This window comes from Electrona antarctica (genome assembly GCF_951216825.1).
Source record: "Electrona antarctica genome assembly, chromosome: 3".
Lineage (NCBI taxonomy): Eukaryota > Metazoa > Chordata > Actinopteri > Myctophiformes > Myctophidae > Electrona > Electrona antarctica.
Window position 1 is genome coordinate 43884137 of NC_136808.1, and position 26079 is coordinate 43910215.

At 44.8% G+C, this 26079-nt stretch overlaps 1 protein-coding gene across 1 annotated transcript in view; it reads right to left on the reverse strand.

The window, feature by feature from the left end:
- The window catches only part of ahctf1 (AT hook containing transcription factor 1), a 54495-nt gene that overhangs the window by 13606 nt on the left and 14810 nt on the right, over positions 1-26079 (reverse strand). The window contains exons 9-31 of the mRNA XM_079496724.1: positions 25671-25821; positions 24450-24582; positions 23462-23643; positions 22795-22856; positions 22128-22250; positions 21663-21753; positions 19751-19840; positions 18866-19006; positions 17706-17810; positions 17225-17321; positions 15952-16075; positions 15602-15658; positions 14841-14987; positions 13611-13801; positions 13040-13184; positions 10880-11011; positions 8661-8808; positions 5773-5917; positions 4619-4696; positions 4212-4359; positions 3443-3676; positions 2767-3337; positions 1631-1807 (exon numbers count right to left, since the gene is read on the reverse strand). Coding sequence (XP_079352850.1) covers positions 1631-1807; positions 2767-3337; positions 3443-3676; positions 4212-4359; positions 4619-4696; positions 5773-5917; positions 8661-8808; positions 10880-11011; positions 13040-13184; positions 13611-13801; positions 14841-14987; positions 15602-15658; positions 15952-16075; positions 17225-17321; positions 17706-17810; positions 18866-19006; positions 19751-19840; positions 21663-21753; positions 22128-22250; positions 22795-22856; positions 23462-23643; positions 24450-24582; positions 25671-25821 — 3472 coding nt within the window. The remainder of the gene's footprint in view (positions 1-1630; positions 1808-2766; positions 3338-3442; positions 3677-4211; positions 4360-4618; positions 4697-5772; positions 5918-8660; positions 8809-10879; positions 11012-13039; positions 13185-13610; positions 13802-14840; positions 14988-15601; positions 15659-15951; positions 16076-17224; positions 17322-17705; positions 17811-18865; positions 19007-19750; positions 19841-21662; positions 21754-22127; positions 22251-22794; positions 22857-23461; positions 23644-24449; positions 24583-25670; positions 25822-26079) is intronic.

Genomic DNA, 26079 nt, shown 5'->3' on the forward strand with positions numbered 1-26079 from the left:
TTCAGTCTAAGTTTACACACTGTGATAACTATTTATACTGTGGGAGAGTGCAATCATCTATTTATACTGTGGGAGAGTGCAATCATCGGTATGTGGAGAACTATTTATACTGTGGGAGAGTGCAATCATCTATTTATACTGTGGGAGAGTGCAATCATCTATTTATACTGTGGGAGAGTGCAATCATCGGTATCTGGAGAACTATTTATACAGGGAGGGTGGCCACTGGCACAGGGAGGGTGGTCACTGGCACAGGGAGGGTGGTCACTGGCACAGGGAGGGTGATTGATCACTGGCACAGGGAGGGTGATTGATCACTGGCACAGGGAGGGTGATCACTGGCACACTGGCACAGGGAGGGTGATCACTGGCACAGGGAGGGTGATCACTGGCACAGGGAGGGTGATCACTGGCACAGGGAGGGTGATCACTGGCACACTGGCACAGGGAGGGTGGTCACTGGCACAGGGAGGGTGATCACTGGCACAGGGAGGGTGGTCACTGGCACAGGGAGGGTGATCACTGGCACAGGGAGGGTGGTCACTGGCACAGTGGCAAAGGGCGGGTGATCACTGGCACAGTGACTCGAGAACCGTTCGCTCCACGGACTTCAAATTCGACACACGCGTTCCACGCCCCCACAGGGTCTTGTCCGTTGGACACACGGTTGTCCAGAACCGCCACAAAAAGGCCTCTGACCGGGTTCTGGACAGGGCCCCTGCCCAGGCTCCATATATGGAGCTGGCCTGTTCTGACATCACAACACTCCATATTTGGCCATGCCTGACACAGAACTCCATATATAGGAATAAAGGGACACAGAGATATAGAACAGAAATCTCCATATATGGGCATAAAAGATGGGTGGAACGGGTACTCTGACACAATGGGTATATAGCCGGGTGGGGCATGGATCTTCAACTTCCATCGTTACAGCACGGGTCTAGTGACTCTGTGCTCTACAGCACCGGTCTAGTGACTCTGTGCTCTACAGCACCGGTCTAGTGACTCTGTGCTCTACAGCACCGGTCTAGTGACTGTGCTCTACAGCACTGGTCTAGTGACTCTGTGCTCTACAGCCAGGCACCGGTCTAGTGACTGTGCTCTACAGCACCGGTCTAGTGGCTCTGTGCTCTACAGCACCGGTCTAGTGGCTCTGTGCTCTACAGCACCGGTCTAGTGACTCTGTGCTCTACAGCTGGGCACCGGTCTAGTATATCCATAAATGCACCATGTCTCTCTACATCTGTAATCCACGTAACTCCAGAACCGTTCGCACCACTGACTTCAAATTCGACACACGCGTTCCACACCCCCACAGGGAGTGCAGTGCCTGGCCTTGAGTCGGTCGGACCCACGGTTGTCCAGAACCGCCACAAAAGGCCTCTGCCAAGGCTCTGGAGAGGGCCCAAGTTAGACATTTGGTCACACCTGATCACCCCTAGATCTCTATATATGGAGCTGGCCTGTTCCGACATCACAATGATGTTCTGCCATCTGCATAGACTCCATATTTGGGCATGCCTGACAAAGAACACCATATATGGGCATAAAAGGGACACAGACATAATAAGTAGGCCAGTGCCCAACGGGTAACACTCTAGTATAGTTTAAAGAGAGGAAACCTCACCTGTTGTGGTTTCTAGAGCAGGTTCCAGAGGCTGTTCTGTGTCTTCCATTGTCTTTACGGCCTCTGGAGCCTCAGATTGCACATCCATCAGATTAGCAGCTTTCTCTGACTGGCTATGAGTTTCTTCTGCCTCAGGTTCAGGGCTCATAATCTCAGCCACTTCCTCCTGGTTACTGCCTAGGTACAAAATAAAAGGAGTGGGATAGGTCAAACAATGTCATCAAGCAGACTGGTGCTAGTAAAGATATCCATCGACACGGCACAATGTGTTGTGGTGTTGACTCCTTTGATACTGCCTGGTTGCTTTCTTAATCTAGATTGTTAAAACCAAGTAGGTAATTTGTATATGTGACCAGATTTGACTGAGAGACTGCCATCGCGCAAATTACAGCTTTTCACCAGAGGAGAAAAACTTTTATTTTTTTTCTTCAAAATGAGTTAATAGAACAGGCAGACTCTTCACATACTAGAGCATGTCTGAAATAAGTGTCGGAGCTGAAATCGACATGTAAATATGAAATAAATGCTTAAACATGTAGCTAGGTGTAATGTTAGAGACCACAGAAGTGAACCTTTCAAGCCTGTTTTCTCAACTCGCTGTTTTCTGCAAGACATTACTCTATAAGCCATATCTCCAAAACTGGTGGGCCAAACTGAACAACCAATATGTCAATTTGAAGCTATGATTCCCTACTTTCATATGACATGAAAAAACGAAAATTAAAAAAAATCCAATGGCAGTCCCTCAGTCAAATTTAGTCACATATGATACAGGATCAAGTTCTGCGATTACTTTAAAAGTCCCATAAGCCGTTCAATTCCATAATAGCCCATTTTTATATAGGATTAACTGAGAGTTGTTAATACTAAACCTCACCATACATAATTGCATTGTAGTCATAGCACTTTATAGTATATAAGTATAGTATAGTATATGTATAGTTTCATTATATAGAGATTCCACTGTTACGTTCTTAGCTTACGCATGTTTCTTGAATACTACTTTTTATGTATGTGATGTATTACCATGATTTTCGTTATTGCCTAATGTAAATCGCTCTGGATTAAGAGTGTCTGATAAATGCCTAAATTGTAAACCTCAGAACATCTGAATAAAGCTCTTCCCATGAGATTACCTGGATCCCGAGTAGATTCCTCCACTTCCTCCACCTTCCCTTTCGCCTCCTTTTCAGACTCATCCCCCTCTTCCTCCACCTTCTCTTCAGCTTCATGATCCAGACACACCTCCATGGCCTCCTCCGGGTCCTCACACGCTTCGTCCTGGCGTTCTTCACTGCGTACTTCCTGTTCACTGGTCGGTGAGGTCATGTCCTGTCCGAGTGGAGGCCTATGCAGTTCAACCGGAGGTTTGATGTTCAGATCGACCTCGTCTTCTTCTCTCACCAGATCTTCTAGAAGAGGTGCGTCGTGGAACTCCAGGCTGGTGTCTGTGGAGTGGACAGAAGCCTGGCTTGTGTCCAAGCCCAGACAGAGACGACGGCCTGGCAGCGACGCCCTCGACGACTTGGTCTCCGCAGTGACCTCCGGGAGAGAAGAGTCGCTCTCCGAGGGAGACGGGACGCCCCCTTCTGGCGGCAGGAACTTCACGTGAGGCTCTTGGTCATCGTGAGGCGACCAGACCTGATGAGAGGACTTCATCAGCGGAGAGCCTCTGGTCAACAGGCTGATCTCACAGTCAGCTGCCATCTAACAAGAAAACAACAAAGGAGACTACCCGTGTTTAACATTTTGTTTCCAATGACAAATGTGGTTACATAAAAAATAAAAAAAAGGTCAAAAGGTTTCACTCACCCCGTTGCTCCAGTGTTTCACTTCAGCCGTCTCAGTGGATTCAGTGTGGTCTATGAAGGTGATGCGGCTCTCCTTGCTGCGCGGAGGAAGAGGGGGAGTGTTGGAGCGAGCTGGGGAGGCGGTGGGGGAGGGGCCAGGGGAAGGGGCGGGGGAGGGCCTTAAACTGCTACGCAGGATGGACTGAGGAGTGAAGGCAGGGAACACTGGTCGATCTGCACACAGAGCCCTGGCACGCTGAGAGAGAGAGAGTGGACACACACATTTATTTAGATCTGCACAGAGAGCCCTGGCACGCTGAGAAAGAGAGTGGACACACACACATTTATTTAGAGCCCTGGCACGCTGAGAGTGGACACACATTATTTAGGTCAAAATGTGCTCATTCACATTGTTTTTGTCTGCCCATTTTTGTGCATAATTTATAAATGTATGCTCTGTGTTTTTTTTATGATGAAGTCCAAGCAGCAGAAAATATACATTTGTATACATACAAAGTATACATTGGAAGATCATGGCATATACAGTATGCCAACATAGCTGTGTTTCATGGAGACTTTAAGATTTAAGATGCCTGAAGGTCTTTGATCGAAACGTTGCCTAATGAAAGTGTTCATATTGCAAGTGCAGACGTTGTGTGGGGTCTTTGTGCACTGCATTGTCAAGATCAAGACACCTGTTAAATATTAACATATGTCTCACCTTGACCACCTGTTAAATATTAACATATGTCTCACCTTGACCACCTGTTAAATATTAACATATGTCTCACCTTGACCACCTGTGGCGTCTGCAGCAGCATGAGTTCAGGAGCTTTACTGATGCTCTTATGAGGAGCACAGGAGGAGCTGGGAGGTCTGGGCGGGGTGAGGAGGAGACGTGGGGTCTGACAGGAGGGGTGGACCACCAGGTCTAACAGCCTGGACACCAGCAGGACAAGGACTGTTAATAAAGCTTTGGAACGCAAAATAGGATGCTAATAAGAGTTGAGAGAGATGGAGGAACTGGTGTAGGTGACAGACAACGGAAGTGATGGAAGAGAGTAGGTGACTGAGATGGAGGAAGTGATGGAAGAGAGTAGGTGACTGAGATGGTGTGTGGTCGCACCTGGACTTTCTTTAATAGTTTGTTGTGTGTGTGTGTGTGTGTGTGTGTGTGTGTGTGTGTGTGTGGTCGCACCTGGACTTTCTTTTGGCGGCCATGGTGATGGGCGTGCCCAGGAAGGCTTCAGGCAGGGCCTTAGGGCTCTGGTTGGAACTGGAGGTTAGAACACAGCATAAGGAGAGGTTAGAACAGCCTTAGGGCTCTGGTTGGGACTGGAGGTGAAAACACAGCGTAAGGGGAGGTTAGAACAGCCTTAGGGCTCTGGTTGGGACTGGGGGTTAGAACAGCCTTAGGGCTCTGGTTGGGACTGGAGGTTAGAACAGCCTTAGGGCTCTGGTTGGGACTGGAGGTGAAAACAGCCTTAGGGCTCTGGTTGGGACTGGGGGTTAGAACAGCCTTAGGGCTCTGGTTGGGACTGGGGGTTAGAACAGCCTTAGGGCTCTGGTTGGGACTGGAGGTTAGAACAGCCTTAGGGCTCTGGTTGGGACTGGGGGTTAGAACAGCCTTAGGGCTCTGGTTGGGACTGGAGGTGAAAACACAGCGTAAGGGGAGGATAGAACAGCCTTAGGGCTCTGGTTGGGACTGGAGGTTAGAACAGCCTTAGGGCTCTGGTTGGGACTGGAGGTTAGAACAGCCTTAGGGCACTGGTTGGGACTGGGGGTTAGAACAGCCTTAGGACTCTGGTTGGGACTAGAACAGAACACAGCTTGTTCGTTCGCAGATTTCAATTAAAAGTTTATAGATCAGTGTATTCAAACCAATATAAATAAATGTAATTTACTTTAATGTACAAAAAGTAAAATGCACAAAAGAAAACTAGGACACACACACATACACACACACACACACACACACACACACACACACACACACACACACACACACACACACACACACACACACACACACACACACACACACACACACACACACACACACACACACACACACACACACACACACACACACACACACACACACACACACACACACACACACACACACACACACACACACACACACACACACACACACACACACACACACACACACACACAATAAATATAAAACGGACACATGGGGAATTAAATACAGAGAATACATATAAAAACAGTACTGTATGTATCATAAAATGTAAAACACTTTCATTTTTAGTCCCTAATCTCTTTGAACATGTTGTGACTGCATTCACAACAACATAAATTAAAGACTTGAGGCGGTTTCCTCACCTCCTGCTTGGGGAGGGCTGAGGTGACTTGCACACCCACACCTCCTCTATCTTGGCCATGACATTTTTGAAGAAGCCAGCTCTGGACGTCACGCTGTCTGTTGCACAGCGTCTGGCAACAGTGGACAGCGGCTGGGGCCTAGACACTGAGACACAGCATGGACACATGTCATTATTATTTCTACTTGTTCCATCTGGGGCCTAGACACTGAGACACAGCATGGAAACATGGTTCTATCTGGGGCCTAGACACTGAGACACAGCATGGACACATGTCATTATTCTTTCTACTTGTTCCATCTGGGGCCTAGACACTGAGACACAGCATGCACACATTTCATTATTCTATCTGGGGCCTAGACACTGAGACACAGTGTTCTATCTGGGGCCTAGACACTGAGACACAGTATGGTTCTATCTGGGGCCTAGACACAGTATGGTTCTATCTGGGGCCTAGACACAGAGACACAGTGTTCTATCTGGGGCCTAGACACAGTAACGTTGCCGTTACTATAACTATATTACTACCACAATAATAAGCAGACTAAACAACCTGACTGTAGAAAGTAACAGTACAGTAAAGCAGACTTGGCAACCTGAATGTAGAAAGTAACAGTACAGTAAATAACTTGGGGGTCATTATTGATTCTGAATTGAATTTTAATTCACACATTAATCATGTTACCAAGATTGCCTTTTTTCACCTTAGAAATATTGCACGAATCAGAGCCTATTTGTCATTGGACGATGCAACAACACTCATCCATGCCATTTTTCTCGGCTTGATTACGGCAATGCACTTTTTTCTGGACTGCCTAAGAAAACTGACAGATTACAACTTGTCCAAAATGCAGCAGCCAGAGTTTTAACTAAAACTAAGATGAGAGAACATATTAATCCAGTTTTAGCTTCACTGCATTGGCTTCCGGTTGTTTTTAGGATTTATTTTTAAATTATATTAATTGTTTATAAAGCTCTCAATGGTCTCGCACCTTCCTACCTACATGACTGCCTGCCTAAATATATCCCAAACCGCCCTCTAAGGTCTTCCACTGCTGGCCTGCTCGCTGTGCCTAAAAAAAAAATCACGGTGAAGCAGCTTTCTGCTTCTGCAGGCCGACGGCGTGGAACAAACTCCCACTGTACCTTCGACAGGCTGAACCGTGCAGTCGGTTTTTGCGAAACGCGGTAATCTGGTAGAGGGCCATGCCAAACGGTGACTATGCGAAGCCCATGACGATTGGCCAAATGGTAGCACTCAATTGAAAATGCAAACTTTGAACGTGCATATCCCATGAACCGTTTGACCGTTGGCAATGACACTTTGATACACATGTGTCTCCTCATGCCGAACAACTTTCGTGTTCTGACTTTTGACCTCCGACCTTTAGATCACCCGCCATTTTGAATTATATGAAAAACAGTTAAAATGTATCTCCTCCCAGGTTCTTTGATCAAAATGCACGGAAACCTCTACACGTGAACTTTGGACCTATATGGACCAAACAATCGTAGTACGTTTTTTCTAAGTGAAGAAAATTATGTTTTTATGAGCCAATGAAAATCGCTGTTTTGTGAAAATTCTTCTGCCTCCAATACATAAATGCAGCATCATATGCTTATGTCACTTTACAGTATAGTAGAGGGTCATGCCAAATAGCACTGAAAGCAGTCTTACTCAAATTCGCCAAAGGGGGGCACTATAGCATTCTTTTGAAAATTAAACCTTTGAACAGGCTTAACTAACTCATGCCTTATTTGGCCAAAAGTCATGGCACTTGTTTCAACATGTTCCTTGACTCATGGGGAACACATCTGTCACTTTGAAAAGTAAGCTCCGCCCTCAGATTTTCCGCCATTTTGAGCAGTTTGAAGAATGCTAATACCTGATTTTCTGCCAGGTTATTTGTGCAATTTGCGTGAAACGTTCTACACACAATGTATGGACCATTATCTGAAATTCCAGTTGAAGAGAACTTTGTACGTGAAAACATGAACAGCGAACACACTGTAGTAATGGATAATGACATGCCCAAAACAGGGACACACATGATTGTTATCAAACACACTGAATGATTTTCCTGTTTACATTGTAGTCACTGATTGTCTCCGTGTAGCTCAGTCAGTAGAGCTCTAGCCCTTCGACCACAAGGTTGTGTGTTCAAATCCGGGTACTGACAACTCAGCTCGTCAGTCTTATTTGTGCATATTGTTCTTATTGCGTATAGTCTTCTTTCTTGGTCTCGCCTTATCGCTGCTTGCAGCTATATTTATTATTATTATTTTGTCAGCATTCACATGCACCATTTGTCTCTCTCAGTAGTTTCAGATCTACCTTCTCTGTGGATGGTGGAGGGGTGCTGGTACGGTTATCTAGGTGCTGGTACGGTTATCTAGGTGCTGGTACGGTTATCTACCTTCTCTGTGGATGGTGGAGGGGTGCTGATACGGTTATCTAGGTGCTGGTACGGTTATCTAGGTGCTGGTACAGTTATCTACCTTCTCTGTGGATGGTGGAGGGGTGCTGGTACGGGTATCTACCTTCTCTGTGGAGGGTGCTGGTACAGTTATCTACCTTCTCTGTGGTGCTGGTACAGTTATCTACCTTCTCTGTGGATGGTGGAGGGGTGCTGGTACAGTTATCTACCTTCTCTGTGGTGCTGGTACAGTTATCTACCTTCTCTGTGGATGGTGGAGGGTGCTGGTACAGTTATCTACCTTCTCTGTGGTGCTGGTAGTTATCTACCTTCTCTGTGGATGGTGGAGGGGTGCTGGTACAGTTATCTACCTTCTCTGTGGTGCTGGTACAGTTATCTACCTTCTCTGTGGATGGTGGAGGGTGCTGGTACAGTTATCTACCTTCTCTGTGGTGATGGTACAGTTATCTACCTTCTCTGTGGATGGTGGAGGGGTGCTGGTACGGTCTGCTCCGCTCCATGGACAGCTTCCTCTGGACTCTAGGCAGAACTTTGCCGTATTGCTCCATGATGGCGTTCCTGGTGTTGGAGCGCTCCTTCACCTTGGGGTCTCTCTCATTCTGGGGGGTGGGGGGGGGGGGAACGTCAAGGTCATCTTCAGGAATTACACTAGAGTTTCACTTTCACTATTTTCCAAACTTGGGGGAAAGTACAGTACGTACAGTGCATTGTCAACCCTGCAAAACCACGGTTACCCAACGGACCGTTATGGGTCCACTTTTATACTCTCAATTATGTTTGTCTCCCCAGCTCTCAGTATGAACCGTACATTAAAAGGTGATGCTAACCCTAACCACAGCTCTCAGTATGAACCGTATATTAAAGGTGATATTAAAGGTGATGCTAACCCTAACCACAGCTCTCAGTATGAACCGTATATTAAAGGTGATGCTAACCCTAACCCAGCTCTCAGTATGAACCGTACATTAAAGGTGATGCTAACCCTAACCACAGCTCTCAGTATGAACCGTACATTAAAGGTGATGCTAACCCTAACCACAGCTCTCAGTATGAAACGTACATTAAAGGTGATGCTAACCCTAAACCCAGCTCTCAGTATGAACCGTACATTAAAAGGTGATGCTAACCCTAACCACAGCTCTCAGTATGAACCGTACATTCATGAAAATTACTTTCAGAAGTTGAACACACAATTAATTTGCACATTAATATGTGCGCTCATTTTAGGTAGTAGCATTATGTTCATAACTACAGGCTCACCAGATGAGAGCCTGTGATCTCCAATAGTTACAAATACAATGTACTGAAACACTGGCAACAAATACAATGTACTGAAAAACTGGCAACAAATACAATGTACTGAAACACTGGCAACAAATACAATGTACTGAAACACTGGCAACAAATACAATGTACTGAAACACTGGCAACAAATACAATGTACTGAAACACTGGCAACAAATACAATGTACTGAAACACTGGCAACAAATACAATGTACTGAAACACTGGCAACAAATACAATGTACTGAAACACTGGCAACAAATACAATGTACTGAAACACTGGCAACAAATACAATGTACTGACACACTGGCAACAAATACAATGTACTGACACACTGGCAACAAATACAATGTACTGAAACACTGGCAACAAATACAATGTACTGAAACACTGGCAACAAATACAATGTACTGAAACACTGGCAACAAATACAATGTACTGAAACACTGGAAACAAATACAATGTACTGAAACACTGGCAACAAATACAATGTACTGAAACATTGGCAAAAATACAATGTACTGAAACACTGGCAACAAATACAATGTACTGAAACACTGGAAACAAATACAATGTACTGAAACACTGGCAACAAATACAATGTACTGAAACACTGGAAACAAATACAATGTACTGAAACATTGGCAACAAATACAATGTACTGAAACACTGGCAACAAATACAATGTACTGAAACACTGGCAACAAATACAATGTACTGAAACATTGGCAACAAATACAATGTACGGAAACATTGGCAGAATGTGAGTGAGTGAGCGGTGCATTGGATTTTTGTGTTGTTTTTGCAACCGGTTTGTAAATAAAATCACACTTGTGTGAAGTGAGGGGCAATCTTATCATGACATCACATTCTGGCCAATCACTTTCGGCGTCCTCACTTTTTAAGCCCTCGGCCAATTAAATCAAGTGTGTGTGTGTGTGTGTGTGTGTGTGTGTGTGTGTGTGTGTGTGTGTGTGTGTAACATACTACCAGGTTCAAGTTCAGGTTTTGGTTGAGTGTGTATTAGTGATGCACCGAATATTCGGCCGCAGGAAATATTCGGCAGAAAATGGCTAAAAATGCATTTTCGGCCTATTCGGTTTCGTCCCGAATAGTGTATGCAATTAGTGCATTCAAAAGAGCTGAATAAATGTTTTATGGACCATGGGATAGTCGTTTGCCATAAATCAGGTAACTTTAAGGTACGGCCATGACAGCAATGGTAGGAAAAAAGATATATAATATTAATCATATACGGTGTTTGGCCAACTGTTTGGTTTCGGCCAAGAATTTCCCTTTCGGTGCATCCCTAGTGTGTGTGTGTGTGTGTGTGTGTGTGTGTGTGTGTGTGTGTGTGTGTGTGTGTGAGAGAGAGAGAGACATACCACCAGGTTCATCTTCAGGGTATGGTTGAGTCGTAGAGCTGGGATGTAGTTGGCCTGTTGCAGGTAGTGGACCATTAACACCTCCCTGTTGTGGAGACCCCCTGTTCCCTGGAGGTACCTCTCTAAACACTCCTACCACACACACACACACACACACACACACACACACACACACACACACACACACACACACAATGTAAAGGAATCATACATATAGAGGCGTATCATTCTATATAAACAGGTGTATATTCTATTAACCCTTTGACCTATGTATGCTTCAATTTGTTCTCTGACTGAGTGTATTCATGTGGTCCCAGCACTGTGTCCTTTGTATGACATGTGTCCTTTGTGTGACATGTGGTTTCCATCTGAACCAGTACAGTGTTGCAACACCACAGATATTCTGATTACTCCCTCAAGACCAGAACTGGTTGGGTGGGGAATATGGTATGATGCTTTGTTCAGTACGATAACTTGTTGTCATGTCAAGTCAACCTTTTGGCAGTATCCAAATGTTCTGGCAGTATCCAAATGTTCTGGAAAGTTCTGAGAAAAGGATGACTAATATGTTTTGGTAGGGGCCACAGAATATTCGTGTGCCGGCCCGGTATTGGTGATATTGTGAAACCATTGGTGTTGTGAAATCATCCTCTATATAATCTGAGGGCAGCCAAAGTGAAGGGAGCTAATATGCCAGACTAACAACCGAGGAACAAGTGCGACTCTACTTCTGTACGGTTCATTGGCTGCTTGCACAGCTATCCTTTTTCGACTCTTGTACTTTTCTTTTTGGATTCATCGTTGTACTTGTATAGCATTTGATTTACTCTCATTTTTGTATTATCTTCAAATAAACCTTTTTCATTAGACCCAATTGTTTTGCCTCATTATCTACTGGAAGTTGACTAACATCAATAACACATTTTTATTCTATTTTATACATACATAGTCCGCTCTACATCCGTCTATAATCACTTTAATGTGCAAGCATCTACTCGTCCACTAGATGGCAGCTGTGACACCCCCTGGCCCCAGCAGTTGGTCTATTTTACTACATGCAATGCGTCAAATATGTTTAGATTGTAAACTGTACTGACGTGCCACTTTATTTTTTGTTGAGTTGAGATGTAGTTATAACTGTATATAATGAGTTTTACACTATATCATCATAATTGAAGTAGGCTGCCTGTGCTGGCCGATCCACAAGCTCACACCACGACGCTTGCAAGCTTGAAACTTGTTTATTCTAATTGAATTGACCCAGTTTTGCGTCTTTTGCTAGTGATGCAATTAATTATTCATTGCATTCACATGGAAGCATAGGATTAGGAGGACTCTCTCCGCTGTAATTCCGCAGAGTTCTCGTCTGAAAACCAGGGCTGGACTGGGTCAAAAATTCAGGGCTAACATTTGGCCCAAAAACATATTAAAGCAATGGTGGTGGCACATTCTTTGGGCGGCCCATTGCCCACTGGCCATAACGTCAGTCCAGGCCTGATAATCACAGACAAGTTTGCAAAGCAGTGCTTCGAACGCTGATGTTGTGTTTAACTCGTCCTGTTTAACTTTCAATGTGATATATCCATGTTGTCCTGTTTAACTTTCAATGTGATATATCCATGTTGTCCTGTTTAACTTTCAATGTGATATATCCATGTTGTCCTGTTTAACTTTCAATGTGATATAACCATGTTGTCCTGTTTAACTTTCAATGTGATATATCCATGTTGTCCTGTTTAACTTTCAATGTGATATATCCATGTTGTCCTGTTTAACTTTCAATGTGATATATCCATGTTGTCCTGTTTAACTTTCAATGTGATATATCCATGTTGTCCTGTTTAACTTTCAATGTGATATATCCATGTTGTCCTGTTTAACTTTCAATGTGATATATCCATGTTGTCCTGTTTAACTTTCAATGTGATATATCCATGCCGATCGTGTTTACGTTTACAACTCAATGTGATCTATCCATGCCGATCGTGTTTACGTTTACAACTCAATGTGATCTATCCATGCCGATCGTGTTTACGTTTACAACTCAATGTGATATATCCATTCAACTCAATGTGATTTATCCATGCCGATCGTGTTTACGTTTACAACTCAACGTACAATCGACACATCATAAGTACTATTAATGCCTTCGCATCCTACCTGTTCATTCAAACCCAAGGGTAGTTTGAGAAGCTCCTTTATGAGGCCCAGCTCCTGGCAGCTCTCATAGAGAAACCCCATCAGTTCCTCCATGTTGAGGAGACTAGAATGCTGTCGGAGTAAAGACCACGCCTCTACCAGACACCTGGGGGGAGAGAGAGAGAGAGTAAAGACCACGCCTCTACCAGACACCTGGGGGGGAGGGGGGAGAGAGAGCGAGAGAGCATGTTGAGTAGACTAGAATGCTCTAGTGCCATAGCCGGCTTCTTGGTTCTGGTTGTAAGCTCACCATTTTGCCTTCACCGACATAACCAAAATTGGATTTGGAAGTCATATTCATGAACCACAGTAGTCTAGTAATGCCAGGGACAACAAACAGCACAAGCTCACTAATCTCACCTGTTGTGCAGCAGTACAGACAGAGTTTGGCTAATCTCACCTGTTGTGCAGCAGTACAGACAGACAGAGTTTGGCTAATCTCACCTGTTGTGCAGCAGTACAGACAGACAGAGTTTGGCTAATCTCACCTGTTGTGCAGCAGTACAGACAGACAGAGTTTGGCTAATCTCACCTGTTGTGCAGCAGTACAGACAGACAGAGTTTGGCACGGGTGGTGGAGGACAGCGGAGGTTTGCTGATGTGGAAGTATCTGAGCGCCGCTGGGTGCTGGCCCTGGATCATCAACGCCTGCAGGACTCGGTCATGCTGCCAAGAGAACTGGCTCTGGGACGTGGTGGGGTGCAGCAGCAGCTCCACCGCACTCTGGGCAGGAGGAAGAGAATCCACATGGGATCAGTGAACCAGTGTTGATTCCATCGACCAAAACTAAGACGAAAAATGTTCGTCGACTACCTTTTTCCACTGACGAAAACTAAATGGAATTTCAAGCCGCTACTTTTTCTCCATGCTTTGTAACCTTGCGGCCTATACAATGGTGCGGCTAATCTATGGATTTTTACAGCCAACGGCCACTAGGGGACCTTCTAATTCTATCTCTATGGCCGGCTATGGCCTCTATGCGGCTTATAGTCCAGTGCGGTTTGTTTATGTACACATTTGTTTTTTCCCTAAATGTAGCTGGTGCGGCTTATATTCAGGTGCGCTTTATTGTCCGGAAATTACGGTAAATGAAAACTAAAACTGGTGACTAAAACTAAGACTAAATATATTGACAATTTCGTCAACAAATAAAAACTAGACTAAAATGTTAGGAAGGGACTAGTGGATTAGAGAGTTGCATGCTGAAAATTGCCGATCTACAAGCTCACAACGCATCGCGCTGCGACGCCTTGTGAGCTTGTAGAACGGCTATTTTCAGCAAGTGAAAAAAACAGCCATTACGGCGGCGTCAAGGCCCACCAAAATACATTTTCGTCGACTAAATCAATTGTAGATTTAGTCGACTAAAATCTTATGATATGTAGTCGACTAAAACTAGACTAATACAAAACATTCCAGGTGATTCCATTAAAATGTGACTAAAACTAAATTAAAACTATTCAAGAGACTAGGACTAAAACTAAAATGTGCTGCCAAAAACAACAGTGCAGTGAACAGAGTCAAGATGTGCACACCTGTGTGTGTGTGTGTGTGTGTGTACCTGGTGGTCCAGCAGCCAGAGGCCCTGTACCAGCTTCACTAGTCCAACAGGGATGTGTGTGTGTGTGTGTGTGTGTGTGTGTGTGTGTGTGTGTACCTGGTGGTCATGGTGGTCCAGCAGCCAGAGGCCTTGTACCAGCTTCACTAGTCCAACAGGGATGTGTGTGTGTGTGTGTGTGTGTGTGTGTGTGTGTGTACGTACCTGGTGGTCATGGTGGTCCAGCAGCCAGAGGCCCTGTACCAGCTTCACTAGTCCAACAGGGATGGCGAACGCGGTGGGAAAGGATTCCACCGACGCCCCGCCCTTACTGGAGAAGGAATACATGATGTCCAGCAACAGGTAGATGACCTGCGACCTCTGGTTAAGGCTCATTCTGACCAATAACAAGCAGTGCATGACTAGTGCACACAGCATCGGATAGACCATAGGGGTGAGATTAGGCAAATATTACCCCAAATACAATCATTCTAAAGAAAAATAAAGAATAATAAATAAATAAAAAGTACAGACGTAGCAGATTTGTTCGTCTTCACAAAGAATTATAGGATTCAGGTCTAAATTAGTATGCCTTTAACCCATTCTGGACGGGAACCCCTTTTGGTGTTTTAACTAAGCATTGTTATACTTTAGCTATTGAAAAGCTTGTAGGTCTGCTATTTTTGAAAAATCGTGAAAATGCAGCACAAATCTTTTAATATATATTATTTCGACGTCAGGCCTAAATGGGTTAAGGACTGGATTTAAATTCTTAAACACACAATAAATACAGGTTAGTTTAAACATACTGTAGCAGGTTAGTTTAAGCAACAATCTGTGTTGGAGAGACACAACGGTAACAATGTCCGAACTACAATAAAGATGGCGGCGCAACTGGATTAACTGGTGACGTCATGTTTAAAGCGGTGTTGTTATAATTGTTAAACCGGTGTCATCATCAACTAGTATCGTTATAGTAAGGATACGATGGCATGTTTTGAGGCTTCCTGGATATTCTCCAGCAGGTAAATGTCCAACAGAGCCTGATGGTCACAGAGGAACACATTAAAGACATCATATCAGCTAGAAGATGATCACAGAGGAACACATTAAAGACATCATATCAGCTAGAAGATGATCACAGAGGAACACATTAAAGACATCATATCAGGTAAATGTCCAACAGAGGACAACACATTAAAGACATAATATCTGGTAGTAACCAAACATCTAATTAGCTTAAATAAAAGGTTACTAATAATGACCCATTATAAACACATCATATCATGTTAAAATAGGGTTGAATAATAATCCATTATAAATATGATAGGCTCACATGTAAGGTAGGAGGAGGATATCGTCCTGTTCCTCCTTCATCTCTCTTCCACAGCTCCACCAGATGTTCTCCACATTCCCCCACCAGACCATCGATCATCAGGCAGTCTGAACACCACCTCCCCCTGAACAACAAAACCACTTTGACATAAGGGCCTTGCAAACGGGGAGCGATAAAACGCGCCTTTAGTTCATTTTCAATGAGACCTGCGTTTTTGCTCTGAGAAGTCGCGGTGCGACAACACAAGTGTATTTACGTGAGCGCGGTCACGTGAATTTGTTGTGCGCGTGCTCGTTATGTGCACACGCCCCCCGCGACTCACCAGACCTGGATTCTGTTTAGCTTTTTTTATGCTTGCGTTGTCGCTAGGGCATTAACGACTTGAGATTTTTCCAAGTCGACTTGTCAGACAGTGAAGTCGAAGTTGAGTCGATTTATCGTTTTGTATGACGGGGAGGGGCGGGGTTGTGTTAACAGGGGCGGGTGGAGGTGCGCTCGCTCAAATACGGCGCGTGTCAAACAAAGCACTGCGCGCACACACAGTGGCCTCTCCAATATGGCACAGTGTATGTATCATCTATATGGCAAAGCGCTTATTATCAAAACATAAAACTATAATAGTAAATACTAAACAGTGTGTGCAATATAGAAGACATAGGTCTATATATTATCATCACAGCAGCAGTTTGGCACATCAGAATACAATCTGCATTACCTTCCACGTGAGCCTTCTCCTGTCATGTTTGTTACTTATTTTCTGAGCCATGCAAATAAACAACAACCCGCACTGACCGGAGACGGAGAGGTTCATATGATGTGCCCCGCGCGTAAAGCTAAACCAGAAACACGACAGTCATTGCGTCAGCACGGATGTAGCCTCAGAAAGCCAGACGTGAGGGGGATTGGAGAAGGGTAAATATATATGAAGTTTTGCCCAAGGTCTTGTGTTTATATTCCTTTTGGCTAAATATGATATGGGGAAAACTTTATTTATTTTTGTTTGTTTTCTCAACTTTCGACTTCACAAAAAAATCGATTTATCGATTTCATCAAGTCGATTCAGATTAGGTGAATGCCCTAGTTGTCGCACGACTCGTGCCCCTCTTGCGCAGACCTGGAGGAGACCTGTGTTGATCCAGGCAACAACGCCTGCGTTCCTCGCTTCACGTTTGCAAGGCCCTTTAAGGCCCTTTAAGCTACGATTTTAATATTGCAACACAAAAACAAGGTGCCTTAGAGGACCTAGATGTAAAACCACATGGAAGTCACTCACTTGGCCAGTTTGCTGAGCTCTTCTCTACGGAGGCTGTAGTCGTTACTGATGACTGCGTGGCTGTAGAACGGTCTGGAGATCTGGAGCGCATCGTCACCTTGTGGAGAAGCACCATATTGGTTCAATCAATACAATGATCAATACATCGTCACCTGATTCCTGTGTCCAGGTGTGTTAATTAGGGAGGGCTGGGACAGAAGTCCTGTGTTCAGGTGTGTTAATTAGGGAAGGCTGGGACAGCATTCCTATGTTAGCTGATCTTTGATAGTCTACTACCATCAAACTACACCGGACAAGGACGTAAAACAACTTGCAAGTAGCAGTTATTGATGCCTACATTAAATGTGGTATTTGATTTATATACATCTATTTTGAATTGTTCTTACAGACTGTAAATTGATTAGAGTGATACAACTGCACATGATACTAAGCAATACATTATTGAATAAATGCCCTTTGCGGTAGACAGAGATGTTCTTACCCGAGCCCTCGGGCAGGAGACCGGTACGACAGAACCACAGAACCACCTGGGCATAATGGGAGATCAAACTGGAAACCATGTTTTTGTTCATCAGACCCAGCAGACCTACACAGTAGGAAATATGATTAGATACACAACACATTAATTAATAAAACACATAGCGTTGGTTAACCTATTTAGACCTGAGGACGATTCTACAAATGCCTTCTAAATGCTGACAGTTTTCTGAAAAGTCCATGTTTCTATGACAGTGGTTCTCAAACATTTTCACGTCAAGGACCCTCAAAAATCTATGTAATTGGCCACTGATCCCCATCTGAAAATATGTAGTTACCCCCCCCCCCCCCCCCCGTGTGAGGTTGTGAGATGTGTGTTGTGTTCCTCTCTGTGTGAGGTCATGAGCTTCTAAATGTGTGCTGCGTACCTCTCTGTGTGAGGTCGTGAGATGTGTGTTGTGTACCTCTCTGTGTGAGGTCGTGAGATGCATGCTGCGTACCTCTCTGTGTGAGGTTGTGAGATGTGTGTTGCATACCTCTGTGTGAGGTTGTGAGATGTGTGTTGCATACCTCTCTGTGTGAGGTTGTGAGATGTGTGTTGCGTACCTCTCTGTGTGAGGTCGTGAGCTTCTAAATGTGTGTTGCGTACCTCTCTGTGTGAGGTCGTGAGCTTCTAAATGTGTGTTGTGTTCCTCTCTGTGTGAGGTCGTGAGCTTCTAAATGTGTGTTGCGTACCTCTCTGTGTGAGGTTGTGAGATGTGTGTTGCGTACCTCTGTGTGAGGTTGTGAGATGTGTGATGCGTACCTCTCTGTGTGAGGTCGTGAGATGTGTGTTGCGTACCTCTCTGTGAGGTTGTGAGCTTCTAAATGCGTGTTGCATACCTCTCTGTGTGAGGTCGTGAGATGCGTGTTGCGTACCTCTCTGAGGTTGTGAGCTTCTAAATGTGTGCTGCGTACCTCTCCGTGTGAGGTCGTGAGCTTCTAAATGTGTGCTGCTTACCTCTCTGTGTGAGGTTGTGAGATGTGTGCTGCGTACCTCTGTGTGAGGTCGTGAGATGTGTACCTCTCTGTGTGAGGTCGTGAGATGTGTACCTCTCTGTGTGAGGTCGTGAGATGTGTGCTGTGTACCTCTCTGTGTGAGGTTGTGAGATGTGTGCTGTGTACCTCTCTGTGTGAGGTCGTGAGCTTCTTGAAGCAGACATTGGAAGATAGTGCTGAGGTTTCCAAGCAGCCTCTGGCTGTGCTGGAGAAGCTGTAGGGTCTGGGGGTCAGTGAAGTTGGACGAGCTGTCAAACAGCGGAGCGCCTGAGACACACACACACACACCAGGGTTGTTTTTGGCAGCAAATTTTGATTTGAGTTTGTCATTAGTCTCTTGAATAGTTTTAATTTAGTTTTAGTCACATTTTAGTCACCTGGAATGTTAGGAATGTATTTTGGCAGGCCTTGATAACGTCGTAATGAAGTAAAATAGCCGATCTACAAGTAAAATAGCCGATCTACAAGCCCACAATGCGTAGCAGTGCGACAAATTGTGTGCTTGTAGATCTGCTATTTTCAGCATGCAACCAAGTGTAAAATGACTTATACTGGATCTCTTGTCCACTAGTCCCTTCCTAACATTCTAGTTTTTATCCGTTGACGAAATTGTCAATACATTTAGTCCGAGTCATCATAGCTTAGTTTTCATTTAGTTTCCATTTAGTTTGTCAGTGAAAAAAAAGGTAGTCGACGAACATTTTTCGTCTTAGTCGACAAAAACAACACTGACACACCCCCCTTGAGTTACATGCATTGGTGAGAACCAGAGATGATTATTAATCATAAACATTTCCACAATGGCTTACTAAATGCTATACATTTATTACATGGCTTTGTTTAATGCCGTCTGGTCGATTGAGGCATTCTGTAGTTTTTTCCTAATATCTGTATAATTATATTGCAATGAAAGCATAACTTTTTTAAGCTAATATATTATTTCATATAATGTGTGTCAAATTATTGATTTTGTTCATAAACATAAGTGCTTTGTGAGCGATGATAACTTACAGATTCCATCCAGTTCCTCTTTGGTAGAGACGACTTTATTCCAAGCCCACTCCAGGATGTAGCGAAGGTTCATGGCCGAGCCTGGTTGTTCTTCAGGAAGACAGACAGACAAGAGAGGTTAGTGTTTCCCAAACCTATTTGGCCGTGCACCCCCTGTTACCTCCTGGCCTAGCTGACGCACCCCCCACATGGAAATAAAATCTGCATAAGCTATATATTAAGGATGTGACGGTTTTCGGTTCAGCCGGTACGATCCGGTTTCATCTAGTAAACCGGATTAATTTATTTAAACCGACCGAACCGTATTTTTATGTTTACCGACGGAAGCGGTCGCAACGCTCACCGCGGTGGTCAGGCTCACTGCTGGATGCCTGCTGTAGCCTGCAGAGCGGCCAGGAGCCCAGCACACACACCAATAAAGTTTCAATAGTTGTCACTGTACAATACTTTGAAACAGTTGTCATGTTGCACAGAATCAATTTGGGCTAGCAGCCGCCTGTAGAAACCCCTCTCCTGCCCAAGCAGCAGCCCCCAGTGCCCGCACCGTGAGACCGCACAGTGAGAATGCGCTAGCATTGCAACAAGCTAAGCTAACAACCCCAGCCATGGTGGTGGTGATGTTAGCGTCGCTTGCTGCTGCTTGGCTGTTCAACTTCACTTCATCTCTGCCTGTAATTTATCTTATTTTGTTACCCTGACACGGGCGCTGCAAAAACAGACGGATCTACAAGCTCTCAACGCGTAGTGAACGGGGCTGCAAAACAGGCAGGACGCGACGCCTTGAGAGTTTGTGTATCTGGCTTGTGTGCGATCCGCAGTGAGCTGTTCTCACATTACTTTTATAAATTGGCATATCGCCCAACCTTAATGCACACATGCCTAAAATTGCTGATATTTGCGCCGCCCTCGTTGAAAACAATGTATTTAAAACTCCAGCGTGTCCCACTCCACTGAACTCAGTTTTCTGCCCCCTCAATGTACCTGAATATGGCATATATATGCAGCATAGGCTATATTCTGCATATACTTGCCATATATTGGCATAATACACTATGTTAATATATTTACTGTATAATAAAACCATAGCACCACCATTAGCCTTTTCATGTTGCGCACCCCCTAGAAGATGCTCGCGCACCACAAGGGGCACGCACCAGTTTGGGAACCACTGGTGCCACCGTTAGACTGATCTGGGATTTGCATGGGGGAAGTGTTTGAGATACTATAGTAAAATAGGCTCATCACTTCGTGGAGGTGCTGGGTTGAAAGTGACTTAGGAAAAGAGAAGGGAACCCACACACTGAAATAAACCTTTTGGAGCAATATGAGTGTGCGGGTTCCCTTTGAGATGCCATTATAATATAAATGAAGATTACAGCTCATAATGTTACTTAAAATTTGTTACAAAGTCACGTGGGTCTCATTCACAAATGTCAGATTCAGGAAACGCATGCGTTGCGAGTTGCGACGGCCACCAGACCCGACTCAGCGCCATCCGAGTTACGTCCCGATAGGCAGAGAATAGTAAATATTAGTAGCCCCTAGTTTCCATGCGCCGACAATAGAGTTGGAAATGACACGTTCAGCAGGGGGAGTCCTTGACCAGGCTATGTCTGCACCACCCTGCATGCGTGCAGTGCGGGTGAACACAGCCAAACGCCACAATGTCTAGTATGCCAGTATGGCCATATTAGCCATATTCCAACGTCCTGATAACGGTTGATTTCATATATTTAATACAGAAAACACAAATCCGTTGCTTAGAAATAATTGTGTGTTTCTATGTGTACGCCTGAGCTTGTAAGTGTGTCTATATAGCCTGTGTGTGTTTGTAACAGTTTTGGGCTAACCTTCTACCGTCTACTGTTTGATACAACCAGTAATCAGTCAGTAATCAGTCAGTAATCAGTACCTTCTGCCGTCCACTGTTTGATACAACCAGTAATCAGTCCAAGAGAGCTGGTTTCCACCGCTGTTGACAAGATGGCGTCCAACTGCTCTTCCTGCCAGGGAACACAGTCATATTTGGAGAGTCGATATAAAACTATACACTAAATATATTGTGTAGTGACAAAAAAACGACACAATATGGTGCGGCTATAATAAGCTATGTTAATCAGTTGAATTAATTACTTTCAGAGGCCCGCAGGTGGAGTTGTAACTGAGAGAAGCTCTGTGTGTGTGTGTGTGTGTGTACCTGAGAGGATGGCTGTGCGTCAGCCATCCTCTCAGTGTGTGTGTGTGTGTGTGTGCGTGCGTACCTGAGAGGATGGCTGTGCGTGCGTGCCTGAGAGGATGGCTGTGCGTGAGTGCGTGCGTGCGTACCTGAGAGGATGGCTGTGCGTGCGTGCCTGAGAGGATGGCTGTGCGTGCGTACCTGAGAGGATGGCTGTGCGTCAGCCAGGTGAGATCCCAGCAGTCCAGACCTGAGGCAGAGAGAGTAACTACTGGAGATGACATCACTGGAACACGGAGCTGCTTTCTTTAGAAAACTTAGGGTCTGAAACACATTGGAATGAAAATGACAGTCAGAAAATAAACATAGAATATCAAAAAGCAGCTTTAAAAAACACAAATACACTGCATACCCTGGTACAAGGTCAGGATGGTATGAAAAAATATATATATATACCGCATAAGACAAACTACAGCACTTAATGTGGAGCACCAATTACAACACAATTAACCCATTTAGACCTGAGGACGAAAAAAATGGCTTCTAAGTCCTGACAGTTTTCTGAAAAAGCCATGTTTCTATGTCAATCGTTCTCAAACATTTTCATGTCAAGGACCCCCAAATTATATGTAATCGGCCGCCGACCCCCAACTAAAATATGTAGTTCCAGGGACCCCACCCCAGAAGCAAAAATATGAGTCAAAAACATTTCACGATTTTTCAAAAATAGCAGATCTACAAGCTCATAGTGCGGCACTCAGTGCCACGCTACGAGCTTGTAGATCTGCTATTTTTCAACAGCTAAAGTATGACGTAACACCAAAAGAGGTTCCCGTCCAGAACGGGTTCATTTAGAGTCAAGACTCACCTCCTTCTGGTAACCAGAACAGGTTAAGTGAACTATTCCAGAGTTGAACAAACAGGAGGCATCTGGAATACAAAAGGATTACAATATAAACAAACAGGAGGCGTCTGGAAGACACAAGGATTACAATTAAACCATATTACATTTTAACTGAGAAATAGAGCATAATATGCCATGTGAATGACAGGAATTCAAAGTGGTCTACTATATTACAAACGCATCTTTATCATTTGAATTTCGGTAATTTGTGTGCACGCACACGCACACACACACACCCACACAAGTGATGTAAATAGGTTTTCAATGTAATGAGACCCAAGATGCAGGGATGGTCTTTTAGATGAGCCCCAGGGACATTTTTTGAGTCTCACTTAAACCACGTTAGGAGTCATATTTTGCCATTTTTACAAATTGCAGCATTTAACTCCCATATCATTTTAAATGGTTATAATGCGGTTATATTCATGTAGAAAACAGAAGAAATGATTATTATAACTAAAGCTAGCAAAATAAGCTAGAATAAAAAACAGTACAGTAGTACAGTAGTGCATCCCGTGGATGCAGAGGTCGTTGTTTTAATGAGTCCCTTAACTATAAACTGGGTTTTGGGATGCAAAATGCACCCTATTTTAATCTCTGCACACACACGCACACACACACACACACTTACCAAAGTTGTAAGTGGTGGGGTTAAAGAACTGTTCAGGCGGTGGGCATGTGTAGGGTAGACCCCTGCTGAGGCTGCGGTCATGAACCAGTGCGTCCAGCAGAGGGCGAGGTGACACCATTTCCACTGCTGGGTCCAGAGACCACACAGCCAGGTACGGACAGCTGCGGAGAGACTCCCCAGACCTGAGAGACAGAGACACACACCCCACACCACACACGCACGATCAGGGGTTTTGGCACAGGTACCCCTTGGGCGGGAAGATTTGTTTCCAGGTACCCCCTCATCCTCGCAACATGCCACATTGGAACTATTTGTATTAAAACTTTTCAATGAGACATTTATTTAAAGCTGCTATAAGCTTTTATAATATGTCAAAATATTAATGACCTTTATTTTTTTGGTATTCAGACAGCCAGCAATGCGTAAAACGCTCCCAAAAGCATTTAGTCTATGTGACACATCTAGGGGCCACAATATGCATTCAAAGATGTTCCTAGAAGATTAGTCATTGGTCGATTTGCCCGTCTACTTCCCGATTGGTTAGTCATTTCGACCGGGTTTTTTCGAACAATGACAAAGCTTCTAGGAACATCATTGAATGCAGATTGCGGCCCCTAGATGTGTCACAGAGACAAAATTATTTTCGGGAGCGTTTTACTCATTGCTGGCTGTCTGAATACCAAAACAATAAGACTAAAAATACTGACAATGTTGTCAACAAATAAAACTAGACTAAAATGTCAGGAAGGGACTATACTAGTGGACAAGAGAAAACAGTCATTACGACGGCAACAAGGCCCGCCAAAATAAATTTTGTTCGACAAAATCACCTGTAGATTTAGTCGACTAAAATCGCATGACATTTAGTCGACTAAAACTAAACTAACACTAAAACATTCCGGGTGACTAAAATTTGACTAAAACTAAATTAAAAACAATTCAAGAGACTAATGACTAAAACTCAAAAACAACAGTGGGTTGCAGGTACCTCAGAGAGTCGGGCATCTGGGCGTGGTACCAGCGGTTGATGTCAAACACCCCGATGTAGGTGGAGGGGTTCCCCTGGCCGTAGGGCTTGCACTGCCAGGTGAACATGGACACGCTGGTGTCTGGGGAGGCCGCTGGGTGGACACACAGACACACACACATTACATGGACACGCTGGTGTCTGGGGAGGCCGCTGGGTGGACACACACATATTACATGGACACGCTGGTGTATGGGGAGGCCGCTGGGTGGACACACAGACACACACATTATATACACTGGTGTCTGGAGAGGCCGCTGGGTGGACACACATTCTATACACTGGTGTCTGGGGAGGCCGCTGGGTGGACACACACACACACACACACACACACACACACACACACACACACACACACACACACACACACACACACACACACACACACACACACACACACACACACACACACACACACACACACACACACACACACACACACACACACACACACACACACACACACACACACACACACACACACACACACACACACACACACACTCTCTCTATACACTGGTGTCTGGGAAGGCCACTGGGTGGACACACATTCTATACAATTTACTGTAGAAAAAAAGCTTTCACACACCTAGATATATATATATATATATATATATATATATATATATATGGTGTATGAACAGGTGCGTAGGCCAGTGCACATCATTAATAAAATCACACCCGTGTGAAGTGAGTGGTGCAACTCCGTGTGGGGGGAGAAGTTCCAGACCCACAGGAACGCACCCAGGGTGCCGGTCCGGTTCCGGCGAGGCGGCCCGCGTCCGAAACGGTAGAGAAATGACAGAGTTACCATGTGGGGGTCCCTCTACTGTACCCTCTACTGTACTGGCACACCCTAAATCATCATATATACACAGTTCATTTGTGCGTGTGTGTTTGGTTGCGCACATGTAGTGAAAAACAACCATGCTGTTTTCGTGCTCAGACCCAGCCAGCCACACGGCTCTGTAAGGGAGTGGTTGCACCACTCAAAAACTAAAGATACGCCCACACCTCTTTCTCTCCCTCCCCCCCTCGGGATCCCCCAGGAGGAAGTCACTAATGTTGCTCTGGAGAGGGAAGTCTGGAACGCGCTGTTGCCCCCACGCCCCAACTACGGATAAGCGGTTGAAGATGGATGGGTATAAAAACATCACATTACATTATCTCACACAGACCAACCTTCGTTCATGCTGTCATCTCGGTCAGGGTGGGGTCTGAACTTCTCGATGGTCTGACAGCTCAGCAGGCGGCTGTTTGACGTCTGGACCCTGAGAGGGAATGAGGTTCCACTCAGATCCTGACTGAAGCGCTCATCACAATACTCCAGACCCTGGAGACATGGGACAGCAGGAGGGATGGGACAGAGGGAGAGGAGAGATGGGACAGAGGGAGAGGAGAGATGGGACAGCAGGAGTGGAGAGATGGGACAATGTAAAATAAAACAGGGCCTATAGAGCGTTGCAGTCCCGCCCCCTTTCATGATGACGCCAGGCCCAGGAAATAATTCCCAATGCATTTTTCCCATAGACATTTCAAAAAGTATTTATTTAAAGACCTTTTAAGCGTCGTACAAAGCCAACTCGAGTTG